Raw genomic sequence first — 13,368 nt, 5'->3', positions numbered from 1 at the left:
GGAGCCCTGCAGTTGGTGTAGTCAGACTTATGATGATGCTTATGGAAGTCCAATTTACTGGGAACGTCTTTCCTACAAGTCAAACTGGGCACGAAATACCCGAGGTCCTCCTGGTGTGGTAGACTGTATGTGAGGTTTAATGTCCCGAACCTGAATGCACGCTATGAGCGATACTGTATAGAGAAGTGCGTGGGAAGTCGTCGCTGTCTCTTTGAAGAAAGTGCAATCCCTGAGGTGCAGGGTTCCGTACGCGTGCGTTCTTAAATTCACGTTGCGCGTTTGGCCATGCGCTCTGTTGACGTCTCTGTTTTTTTTTCGTGCAGTAAAACTAGCGGGTGTCTTGCTTGCGTCCTACCGCTTTCATTTTTTTTCCATGTCTTTTTTCCATGCCAGCAACTTAGCTCGAGCGTTCTGTCTACCAACGATCCCAATCTTTGGCTTTAATATGTGCCAATGAGCTGAAACTACTATCTCCCGTATCCCCATTGAGCACGCATGAATTTGCTTGCTTCATCATCATCACCATCATCAGCCTGACTGCGCCCACTGCAGGGCAAAGGCCTTTCCCATGTCTCTCTAATTAACCCTGTCCTTCGCCAGTTGCGGCCACCGTATTCTCGCAAATTCAAACATGATATGCCCCGAAATGGTGACTGTTGCGTCCCTTCTAATAATGCGTTCCAAGTATTTTTCGAAGGGGATTCATTTATTCCAAACCGTTTTTTCGCTTTCCACGTGTGTGAAATAGGATGTCATGGAGCACTGTAAACATATTTTCGATGCCACTGAATTTTTATGAACTAAGGGAAGCTTATGACTGTAGAGTGTCACGACACAAGGCGTTTTTGGTCTACATAAGATGGGGTCAAAGACCCGTCTTCCAAGCATTTCATCCTTGGTAAGCCGAGCAACAGGTCATTGAGAAGCTTATATCAATGGTATCACCGGTGGGTGTCGAGCGGCACTCGGGATTGATCCCCCGAACCTCCCGCGCGTGAGGCGGATGCTCAGACAACTAAGCCACTGCTTTGTAACATATTTTTGATATGGTAGAGTGCCTATAGCACTTTCTGAGATGCCCGCACAAGAAAAATCGGTGCGTAATCCGCGGAGCCCAAACCAGGTTTAAAAATTCAGGGGGCACTTTGGCTCTCTAAAGTGCTGCAAGGCGAAAGCCTTTCCTGGCGCACTGTTTGACATTGACCGCGAGTCTGTTTGTGCTGTGCTAGGGCTTTATTTGACTACACACTTTGACTGCCGACTTGGACTGCTTCTTTAGCACGACTCTCTCTCTGCTTCAATGAGTTCGGTTGTATCCATGGCTCTGTTCGCAGTAATGAGGTATGTAATGTCGACATCAACGGACGCCTTACGCCACCTGTCGGAGCGGACGACAATGATTTTAGTTGTCGTCTGCTCCAAAAGGGGGCGTCAGGCATCCGTGGATGACATCATTACTTCGAATACGCGCACTCTGACGTTATGACCATTTCGACCAACCGAAAAGCGGGACACCTCTGCTGACTACCTTCTGTCGACAAGCTTCTGTCCACAACGATGAGGCACTAAAGGCTTTCGCCTTAAAACTAGGCTTATGTAACTTCGCCTTCACAGAAATAAAGCCACTAGTCTTTCGCGACGCCCTTGATTTTAGCATGGTTGTCGCTATATAAGCGGCTTTCGTCGACCTTGGAGATTACGGGAGTGGCTGATCGGGCTAGTTAGGGGGCTAGCTTAGATTACGTCGTATGTGGTCGTAAGTCAGCTAGTTAACTGTCAAGGTTGAATTATGCAGGTGAATACCGTCTGAAAAAATTTGGCGATGGCTTAGCTCGGCTATGCCCGGATATACGTAGCGAAAGCTAAGGCATAGTTTGGTTAGCCTTGGTTAATCTTGATTGCAAGTCCAGGTTAGTTTGGTTGTCTAGATATGTTGTTGTTGCATTATAGACGAGAAATCGTTTTCGATCCTCCGACATGTTATCAGGCATGCTACACAGCTGGCGAAGCGAGCGCAACGACGAGGCAAGCGGTGTGACGTCATACCAAACGGCGGCGGCGGCTCAGCGGCGAGGCGTACGGTGTGACATCATGCCAGATGGCGCGGCGAGCGCGCGGCGTCCGCCAGCTGCGGCGGTTGCTAGGCAACGGCTCAAGGTTGGTCTCTGTGGCTCCTCGGAGCACCGCCACAGCGAAATTGCAAGTTCGCGGCCAATGTAACTTTCGCTACAAAATAAATTTGAAGTCGTTTTATGTCATCGCCTCTTGCGAGGTGGCAGCACTTACCGCTTCGTACTTCTTTTTCTGTAACGAGGAAACACTGTGGTTACAGACCCTTGAAAGGGCGGCCGACTTGACAAAAAATTCTAGTAGAAATTTGTATTGGTATAATGAGTTATTGTATTGCTGCATAAATCTAATAGTATGACATGAGTTTGTATTGGTTTAATGCATTATTTTATTTGCTGCACAGGCCCGTATAAGTCTGCTACGAGTTTGTATTGGTCTAATACACCCTTGCATTTACTCCATGGCCTCCTATCAGTCTGATACGATTTTGTATTGGCATAAAACATCTTTGTGTTTGCTGCATATGTCCCCAATTATCCTGATACAAGTTTTTATCACTCTAAGAGGAAGCAAAAGGAACAATTTGAAAAGAATAGCACTAATGTTTTTTTCCGCGTCAGCAAATATTGTGCACCTCATTTAAGAAAAATTTTCAGTTAAACCTGCCCTTTTTTGCCCGACACGTAACGAATATGTAGTCGTAATACTTAAATAGGTCTGCTGATCAACTCACCACCAGTACATATGGATGCACTGTTCAGAGGAGCTATAAGAGCCAAGGGAAGGCTTTCTATTCACAGCAGTGAACAAAAAGATATATTTTACTAATTTCTTTTTTGTATTAGTTCAAAATACCATGGTTATAAAGTACCTATTTACTTTTTCTGAATATATTGTACGATGCACTAATCCTGCTTCTTCTGGCAGGACCTGTTGGAGGCGTAACTGTTTGCCTTCAGTTCATATTTCGTTTTTGTGCTGTCATGGGCGCTTTTCATTGCGTTCATTTTATGCCTGTTTTATGATTAACTTGCTGTTATTTTCACGTGACATGTTTGGCAGTTACATGTATTACTGCATATTTTTATAAGCAGTGGGCAGAGTGTGAAGTTAACATTGTGAAGTTAGCTTTCAGTGGATTTAAGAGTAGTGAAATGCATGCCTTCACAAGATTTGAAGAGGTATAGGTTCAGAGGACGTTTTGATTTTCGATCTTTGCTGGAGATACTCCAGAACGACCAAGAAAGTTGTCGAGAAAGACATTGTTCGCGCCAGCTTAAAAAAACTCTGGACTGAGTTATCGGCATTTCCGAAGGTTTGGCGCTGTTATCAGGTTCTAGAGTAACTACATGGCCTGTGAGTCGTCATGTTTAATGTGCTGAACTAAAATACAAGAGCCCAGCTCAAGCACGTCTGTGAAAAGAGGTGAATTTCCAGGATGATGTATGCAAAGGAACACTTGTGTGAATAGGAGGTATACTCTGTGTCCTTATGACGTTGCAGTGCTCACAGAGGATGTTAATGAAAGTGTGCTTCAGGCCTGAAAATGCTATCTTCTAACATCAGAGAACCTAACATTCCATCAGTTTCAAATCCTAAGAGCCTATTTGCGGATCGACATCTAATAGTCTAATAAGGGATGGAGCGAATAGGAATAACCTGTCAGGTAGTCTAATTGCCTATTGTTGATAAGAAAAAAGGTTGTTTGCTTTGCTACTGGCGGTAGAATTTCGATGGAGGCGAAATTCTACAGGCCCGTGTACTGTGCGATGTCAGTGCACGTTAAAAGAAGCCCAGGTGGTCGAAATTTCCGGAGCCCTTCACTACGGCGTCCCTCATAGCCTGAGTCGCTTTGGACACGTTAAACCCCAATAAACCAACCAACCTGCTCCCTCCGCGCATGCGTCTGGTGCCGCCCATTGTCGCCGGCTGTCGGCGGCTGCGCTTGTAGGAGCGCGGCGACCATGCGTTGCCGTGTTCCCTCTAAGTATGGCGCATACTGTAAGTGCTAATCAGCCGCCGGTTGAGGTTCAGCTAGGCTTCTCGAGGCTTACCTTGTTGTGACGGTGCCTGGTGCCTTTGGTCGCGGTCGCAGAGGATTTCTCCATGCCGACGACCTAGCAGCGGTGACGTCGAGGTTCGTGAGAGCAGGAGGTGGTCGGGAAGGGGAAATCAGCGCGCGGTACCGGCCGAATCCTGGTAGACGCAGCGAAAGGCTTCGGACGCAGGGACCTCGGCTGTGAGTCACGCGCCTGCTCTTCTTCCTTCTCTGCGCGTGACACGTGTGGTAGCCTATACAGACGACGAAGACAACGACGGGGGTGTTGCGTAAATTCTGAAAAAGTGCATATGAGCGTCCTGAGAGTGAAAAGCTTTATTCAAGACAAGACATAACTAAGTTAGAGAGTTGGTACGGGTCCACTATACTAAAGCGACGGCAGCAAGGAACAGCGAAGGTGGTTCCGTGCTGCCTATTCCGTATACTCCGTTTTATATACAGCACGCAACGCAGCGGAGGCTGTGGAAGTAGAGCGCCCCCAAACCCGTATCACACCGCCACGTACCATTCGTTCCGCTGGAAGCCTTGATGAGTGTTTGGACGAAGACAAAGAGCAGTATAAAACAAAGAGCTAGCATCGGGAATTTTTCTTTAATCTATCTTCTGGCTACTCATGTTCAAAATTCACCTGCAACCAAAGCTTCCTAAACACGGCATGTTCAGCCCCATTCCCATTTTCAGTCACCAATCTTAGTGTTAGATTTTTTTAAATAATCAAATCTGAATTCCTTTTTATCTATTATTATTAATAATTGTTAATATAATTTTATTTATATTTATGTTTAATTTTTTTATTTTAGCGTTTTGAGCAGTTGTCAGTCGCCGCCTGTGTCTTGGCCAATATCCTGCAGTGGGTATGCGCCACTATCTTCCTGAGGACAGCAACAATAACAACAACATTGGTAATCATGGTCGAAGCTGTGAGACGCTCAGTGTTCGGGCCCTCTAGCTATAATCTTATTTGAGTCTGTTCTACTTTTTAGGCGCTGATGAAGCCAGAGTGATTCGCCCAAGAAGCCGCGTATCATGCTGCCACATGTCATTTTTACTTCTCGAAGTCTCAATGAGTCGCAGCACGAAAATGTGGCAAGACAGAAAAAGAAGTGCAGGAAGTTGCCGGTCGCAGTACCTGATATCTGTCGAAACGAAATATGACCGTGTTCACATTGGTTGTATGGCGAACTACTTTTCGTGTGCGGACTTAGCTTGCGCGAACAGGAGCGCTGGCTTTGGCAGCGTTGACATTATGCATGAAATGGAGTATAGAAACAGACGGTACGAGCGCTCACTGTCACCAGGGGCCGTATCCTGAAGCTTTTCCATCTTCCATCCTACATTTAGCATCCATAAGGTCGTCTGTCATTGGTCACTCAGATATACCCTCGGCTTACAAGCGTCTGTGAGAAGCGACCGGCCATTGGGGGGCTGGCGATCAGACCTTTCCATTGGCTGCCGCTGGCTGCGCTATGCAACGAATGGTGAAGTGCATCGCAGTGCTTTGTCAGGAGACCGGACCTGACTACTGGCTGCTATTGGCTGCGACGTGTGAGGTCCGGTTACCAACCACCTAATGACTGTGTTGCTTTCCACAGACGCTTGATAGCCGCCGGTATATCTGAGTGACCAATGACGCGTCACCAAACCGACAGTGGCTAATGGAATACGGCCCCAGAATAGCTTTCTGGGCGAGTTGGTTGCTTTTGGCGTAAGCATATAACGCTTGAAACAGAGGTAAGAAGCGAAGAAGAGAACGTTTAACTTAAAGTTGCAAGTCTTTCAAACGTGACAGTTGTGGTTGCGACTGTCTGTCAAATTATGTTTTTATCAGCACGATGCGATGTTGGGCGAGTTGGTTCATAACGACTGAAAAATGAGTTGCGCAAATGGAACGTTCAAGAGAGGACAATACGGGACAGGGGGCAGTTTTTATCAGACCTGAGTCTGTATATGCACAGCGAAAAGTGTAATCATAAATATTCTAGAAACACAAAACACGAGTCAGCCGCCCTGTCAGGTTTGGCCTTGCAGCCATTCCTTTATTTGCCTTAGTTTCTTTCGTCCTTCAGCTATTTGTTACGATGTTATCGTTCAGTCTACAGTTTAATGGCCATCTTCAGCCAATACGTTAGGTCACGGTCAGCACTCGTCTGTCTGCTTTCAATCTTCAACCAGTGTAGCCATGCTCCCACATGTTGATAACAAACATTAACCAGCGGCAGTCGTTGGTCACAGACGCCACTGCTAAAAACAGGCCGCCACCGTCTGGAAGACATTGAAGTAACGAGCGTTAGCTGTTTGGTTTACTAGAATTGATATGAATGAGATTAAAGGGAGGTACACCAATGGGAATATGAATTTCTGCGTTTATTTCCCCATATGATAAACACAAACATTTTGCTGGCAGGGGGTTGTTTCTACAATGCTATTGTAGATGGCGCTACAAGTCTGAATGCAAGATGTGCTGTTTTCTAGTTGCTGCCACAGATGGCGCTGTGATCTCAGGGTGGTAGCAGGCCCCACGAAATCTCGAAACGTGGTGACTAAGACCTAACGCTCTTAAAATCCTCTCACGGCATGGGTCCGGTGATAAAGTTACATGCGCTACAAACTGCCGCCATGCGATGAAAAAATAACTTTTTTTTTTATGAGAAAAGCAAATGTGCAGTGACTGGCCCACTCATGACCTGACCGTAATGGAAATAATGAAGCTAAAGTCCCCCCCCCCCCCTTCCCCCCCTTCGCGGCGGCTCACTGGTTACGGCATTCAGCTGATGAGCTCGAGGATGCTTGATAAAGTCCTGGCCGCGACGGCCGGCTTTAGATGGAGGCGAAATGAAACAGACGCCCGTAGACTGTGCGACAAGTGATAGAAACTAATCCGGAGCCATTCACTACGTCCCCCGTTCCTCTGTTCCTTTTTTCACGTTTTGGCGGGCTAGTTGGTTAAGCATCTTGAATAAACAGCGCGAACGAAGACGAGCTCAAAAGACAAGAAAGACAAGTCAGCGCTGTGTCGTCCGTTTTCTTGTCTTTTGTGCTCGTCTTCGTTCGCGCTGTTTATTCAAGATCCTTTTTTCAATTTCTCCTTCATCTGCTCTCTCAACGCGTGGCTCAACTGTTGAAAAGTGGAAAAATTCCTGCGCCTTCCATTTCATCGTAGCCAATTTACGCATGAAAGAGAGCGTAAAAGGTGGAATAGAGAAAGTGCCAATATAGCGGAGTGACCTGGGTCAATTCCGACCACCGGGTGTTTTCTGACGTGCACCTACATCGTACAGAGCACGGCCGTAATTGCTTTTCGCATCCATTGAAATTCCGCCGCCCTGTTAGGGGATCCCATTCTATGGGGGCCAGGATTGGGTCAAGCCATAGTTTCCCTATGGCAGGCAGAGAGAGTCATAGAGTTTCTTACTATTACCTAGAGGGAAAGCTGGCAGCCCGTCTATGGGAGTTTACATGGCGACCCCTCGAGACCACTTCAGCCACCATGGGCGCTCAAAGCATCATGGGGCGGTGAGCTACTTGTTGCGGAACTGCAACTTTTCGCCAAAAAATAATGCAAAAATAAAGCTGTTCAATAAATACGAATGTCCTAACGTTCAATATCCTGTCTGTGAATTGCAATAAACGAGCAGAAAAGCCTTTAAGTGCAAAGTTTGCCTAAAATAAGAGACGACTCGCTCTCCTATTGGCCAAGTAGTGAACACTATAAAAACTAATATTTGGTGCTCAACAAGTGCGCTTTTAAAAGGAAATATGTTTTAAAAAAAATTTAGTTGCTTAAATACTTCAAAAGGTTTTTTAATAACATTTTGGAAAAGTGAAACCTTTTATTGGCGTTGTGTGTCGTGGCGGTTTCACTACTATGGTTTTTACACTCTGCATTCGCGCGAATGTCGTCTGCGCACCATGCTGCACACACACGAACAGCGTTTTCGGAATGAAACATCTTAGTAGTGCCACTCCGTGTTCCCGAAAAACTACGACTGTTCCGCAACAAGTAGCTCACCGCCCCATGATGCTTTGGGCATGCGTCCATGGTGGCTGAAGTGCAGCGCCGCCAGCTTTCCCTCTAGGTAATAGTAAGAAACTCTATGGAAAGAGTAGCATAGCATCCCCAAGTGTAAGGGGGCATAGTATAGTGTGGATATTGAACCAAGTGGAGTAACGAGGCTGGTGTAACAGACCTTGCTCTCTAAGCACGAATACACCTATAGGGGTGTAGAAAGGGAGTAAGCTCTTCTCTATAGCGCGCACCATTTTAAGCGCTAGATGACAACATTACTCCCTTTTCACTCCTTTATGTTTAGAGCGCATGGCTACGCTATGTTCTGATCGATGTGAGAATGTGCTGATCGCCGAAGCTTATCGGTGCGAGAGCAGGAAACGGGGAGAGAAGGGAGAATTGAAACGAACGGACCAGGAATGCTTGCGGAGAATGAAAACTAGGAGGATTAATTCAATTGCAGCAGGGCGACAGATGGCGACATTGCAGAGAAAAGGGAATTGCCGACCCTGGCGCAATGAACAATGAAAAAAAAAAATGGCATGTATTTTGGCGCTAACGCCTCAACGTACTACTTAGGGAATACATTGAAAGTTCTGACATGATGACTACGTCGACAATCTGTCCTCTTTATTGAAGGAGCTCTCACATACGCGAATATATTCTGTCGAAGCTATTTTTTCCCTCACCTACTGCTATGCAATTGCATCGACACGCGAAGTTTTTTTTTTAGTCTGGTGGAGAATTGCGTGGCACCGGGATTCGAACCCCGGTCCTCTTGCACGCGAGGCGGATGCTCTGCCTCTACGCCATCGCTGCCGCAACTGGCAAAGGACAGGGTTAATTCGAGAGACATGGGAGAGGCCTTTGTCCTGCAGTGGGTGTAGTCAGGCTGATGATGATGATGATGACTGCTATATATCTCTCGTTTTGATCTTAGTCATCGAAGTCCACCTGATAACATTGTATTCTAGCTTCGTTTACTGTGCTCGGAGCGAAAGTTGCGGACGGAACAGAGAGAAAGAGAGAAAACTTTTAATTAGAACAGAGTAATTAGCAGGAGTCCGGTGGTCGGGGCTCCTAGTCCGGGGCTCCACTGGCGGCAGGTGACTAGCGGATTAGCTGGATGATCCAGGTTTGCTGGTCGCTGGTCGGACCTCCTCCCACTGCTGTTGTGTCGGTTGTGGCACCATTAACGTTTTGTCCGGTTTGTCCTGGCATTCCCAAGGTGTACGGTAGAGCGTGGGGCTTGCTCCGCACCAGGGAGAGTGACTTGGGCATTGTGTGGGTCTGATCTTGTGTAAAATGTGAAGACTTGTATACGTGTTTGTTTGTATTCTCCTCCAGTCAGTGGCATCCGAGGAGGACAGTTGTTTGTATGGCGGTGAAAAATGCCTTCTTTCTAGCCTAAGGTGTTCTAGCCTGTCACCATACGGTCCTAGGAGGGGCGTGGGGAGAGAGATGACGGTCTCCTCCTGTGGAGGACGTTGCCACAGCTTTCCTCTGCTTTTCTTCCCTCTCATCTCATTGCAAGCCTACGTGAATAACGTGAATAAGAATGATAGCCTGCCAGCCTACGTGCCCGGAAACAGTGTTCTATTCGTGAAATTTTCCCCTTTTCAGGAAATTTGGGAACTAAACTTTGGCGAAAAGGGAGTTTTTCAAGTAGTTTCAGGGAATTTTGAGAAGCGATATTGTCTCACGGTAATAAAATGGCGGGGTTTTCAAGATGCTGCACGGAAAAAGGGCCTGAAATGGGGATTTTTTCGGTCTGATGGAGGATATTTTTTTTGTTACGGCATGGAACATGATCACTGCTCAGCAACGCATGCGGCACCCACCTGCAAAGTCACGGGTGGCTGCTTTTTGGTGTCCGGGTGAACTTGAACGGACGGACAAAAATGTTTGGAGACCAGAGAAAGAATGGATGCATGAATAAAGCCTTTCATACAAGGGAGGGATGGCTCTCAGCCGCTTCTGGGGAATTAAGAGAAGCTTGGTTTATGGGGCTTAAAGTCCCAAAGCGACTCAGGCTATGAGGGACGCCGTAGTGGAGGGCTCCGGAATCACGTGACTCGCTGCGCCACGCCACAGCTGCGTGTGCGGAGCCGACGGCACTCTCGCAACTGCCGGAACTCACGTGACGCGGTGTTCACAATACAAAAGCGTGTGGCGTGTGCTTACCTTCGTGTGCTTACCTTAACAGAGCTTTCGCTCTTCTTACTATAGGTTCAGCCGGGTTAAAAGACAGCTAATTTTATTTGAATGGGAACCAGTTTATGAACGCAGTTTTTCCATTCATTGTAAGATTTCACAATAACGATCAAAATATCCGCAGATCTCCTATCGGCAGCTTGAATTTTTTTGCTATTAACGTTTTCGCTATTGTCAAAAGCGTTCCTGATTGGTTTTCTATGGCAGTGTTAACTGCACGATGCAAATGATTGAAACACTCTAAAAGAAATATTTTGCTGCATAGCGGAAGAATAGACCACACTACGTTCAATATTTCTATACCTGTATCTTACAGTTTTTCATTTTTAAAAATTTTTGTCCAAGAATGTTAGACATGCGTCACCACTTTGCAATTCGTTTCCTGAAAACTGTAAGGCGGAGCGTAGTCCCAGTTCTCGTCATTGATTTCATAACTTTTTCAACAAGTGCTTGATAATTTTGGGCTTCATGAGTGTACTTCTTATATAGGCAATCTGTAGCTGTTTATAGTTACCCGACTTTTGTCTGACTTACCATTTAGGTAGACTCATGTTGAGGTGGTAGCTATCACTGTTCAAGCTGTAAAGTTCATCGTCGGTCTCAAAACGGGTAGCGTCCCTTTGCCAGATGTATTCGCATCGTCAGCTGATAAAACAAATCCAAAAAAAGTGCAGCGGGGACCTCGGATTATCCTCCTGTCTAAAATTCAATTTCTACTTTAAATGATGCAGATAAGTGTGTTGAGGGGATGGGTAGTGTCTCTTCCTGAACGCTTGCAAAAATAGTGAAAGTATCGCCAGTGTATTAAATTTTACGCATGCCTCTGATCACTTTTAAATAGCGGCCTTAGTGTGTTTTTAAGATTGTCTCTCGTCATGAAACGATTTTTTTTCCAGCCGAAAACGAGGCAAATAGTGAGAACACACCGGGATAAGAATATTTCAACAGTTGCGCAGTCATAAATTAACACGATTAATAAAACAACTTCATTTAACTTAGGCTTTCCCAGCGAAACCATTGATTCCTCACCAATGGACAGTTTGTTCTCACACAACACCGTGTTCAGCATTCGAGCTCGTTTCACCACGTATTCGTGACACTTCACATGATATAGTTGCCTATTCGAGCTATCCGATCGAAGCGTCAGATGCCTCTCTGCCAGGTCTTCAGTCCCAATGACATGCACCTCTGCCAGTCGATTCTACGCAGCATCCTTTTCCAAGCCAGCCGCAGGATCCGGGGCTTCCATCCGTGACTAGCGACTACTCTCGGTTCCCTGCAAGGTCTAATGTCGTGCTTGCGGTCGGGGAGGAAGCCCTCGTCATTTACCCGTTCAACGCCCGCCCTGTCTGCAACCAGACCCGTGACGTAGACATCCTCGATAAAGAAGTACGGCACATATCTCGAGTTCTGTTCCAGAAGCGACAGGGCGGCGCCGGCCATGAGGTAAGCGGGCCCGTTTAGGTAGTCCGGGTAAGTGGCGTTCGGGTACGCTGACCTCGGTACGTACCACTTCCGGTAACGTCCACTCGTACTGCGGGACGGCCTCGACGCTGTCCAGAGGGTTCCCCATATCCTTAAGCGCGCCTTGTTCTCTGACAAACGGTTCAGGGTGACGGCAAGGTCCCACACATTTAGAAGCACGTCGTCGTCGATCTTAAGCACGAACTCTGCTTCGGGACAGTAGTGCTTGGCCCACCGTAACATCATGAGCGACTTGTAGGTCAGGTTCTGGTAGGTGTCAAGGAAGGTACCTTGCACGATGTCTCCATGCAGCTTATCTTCCTGGACGATGCTCCTCTGAATATCGTCGCTTCGAGGGCGTCCGAGGAGAAAAAGCAGTCTGAAGCCCGCCATTTTTTTCACAACGCTTCCCCAAGTCTTTCGCACAGTCAAGCGATGCTCGAAGTGGTCACTGGCTGTGAATACTGTGATCAGTGCCAACGTCCCGTTGGCATCACCCGACGGGTTGCAGACGTCGCTGAATTTAGATATTAAGTAGGAATAATCTGTCGTTGTCTCGGAGACGAAAGCAGTAATGCTTGTTACTGGGGAAAGCGTAACGTACGTCGCGCCACGGACAGGAGACTGCATGTTGAAGGTGCTGGGTATCAGTGTCATGAAACCTCCTCGCGTGCGGTGCAGCAGCTGTCCGTAATGTCCCTTGAGTAGAAAGACGACCGAAAGTAGTGCAACGAAGGCACATGACAGAATAAGCTTCACTTTTGCTCTGTGCGCCGCCTTGATGCGTCTGCGGCAAGAACCGAAGTGCACAGTTGTCCAGAGTCTACCAAACATTGGGGTGTCCGTACAAGAGTCGAGTTCTTGTCGGTGTCGCCAACGTGACTGGAGGTACTACCTTGTTTTTCTTTCGACACGCCGCCCACCATCTGTCCAGACAGTCAGCATGCGTACAGGAAAAGGCCGCGGACATAATAGGGGCTAAGTGGAAATCGACAGCGTCGTCAAAATGGAGTTTGAACAGCGCGAATCGAAAACATCTGCGTGACGCTTTTCACTCGAAATTCTCGCTTCAATGACGAGCGTTTAGAAACCTTTTTTTGAGCAGCAGTTGGAAATGCCGCCATATGCGTATTGAAATTCCAGAAGCACGCTCGGAACTATTTCAAGGCGGGAAAGCTGAAAGTGGTACTGGATGCATTTCTTACCGTCCTTCTCTGCCGTTGACGTCTTACAGGTTTAAGGCGTGTGATGATGTCCTCCTGCAACAACGAACGACCTGCATCTATGCAGGTTGTCAATGTTATTAGGTGTACTCTCCACACCCTAGTCCAACAAGGACTAGTAAGGCGTGCACGCAGGGCAGCTACCCTCAGCGGAGCCCTGGACTAGGGGAACCGACCCTGATGATAAGATGGAAGACTCCATCTGAAGCCGCAAAAAAAATATTGTAAAATAGAGCAAATAAACGTTTTCCACCACCACCACTGCATTTGGCAGCGTAGCCGCTGTCCCTCGAAACCAGCTCCGCAGCCGGGGCAGCGCGCTCGTGGCGCCA

The 13,368-nt window shown here is 47.2% G+C and overlaps 1 protein-coding gene across 1 annotated transcript; it reads right to left on the bottom strand.

Moving 5' to 3' along the window:
- Nucleotides 1-11,492: 11,492 nt before the first annotated feature.
- Nucleotides 11,493-12,206, bottom strand: LOC149366878 (beta-1,3-galactosyltransferase 5-like). Its single transcript, XM_089569654.1, has one exon. The coding sequence runs from the start codon at nucleotides 12,204-12,206 to the stop codon at nucleotides 11,493-11,495; it is 714 nt and encodes a 237-aa protein (XP_089425780.1).
- Nucleotides 12,207-13,368: the final 1,162 nt, after the last annotated feature.

The sequence above is a fragment of the Amblyomma mixtum genome, chromosome 1 (genome assembly GCF_055824585.1).
Source record: "Amblyomma mixtum isolate Tamu chromosome 1, ASM5582458v1, whole genome shotgun sequence".
In the NCBI taxonomy this organism is placed as follows: Eukaryota; Metazoa; Arthropoda; class Arachnida; order Ixodida; family Ixodidae; genus Amblyomma; species Amblyomma mixtum.
The sequence above is the reverse complement of the archived record's forward strand: the minus strand, read 5'-3'. Positions and strand labels throughout refer to the sequence as shown.

Coding starts and splice junctions, on each gene's coding strand:
- LOC149366878 (XM_089569654.1), bottom strand. CDS start 12,206: ATGGCGGGCTTCAGACTGCTTTTTCTCCTCGGACGCCCTCGAAGCGAC.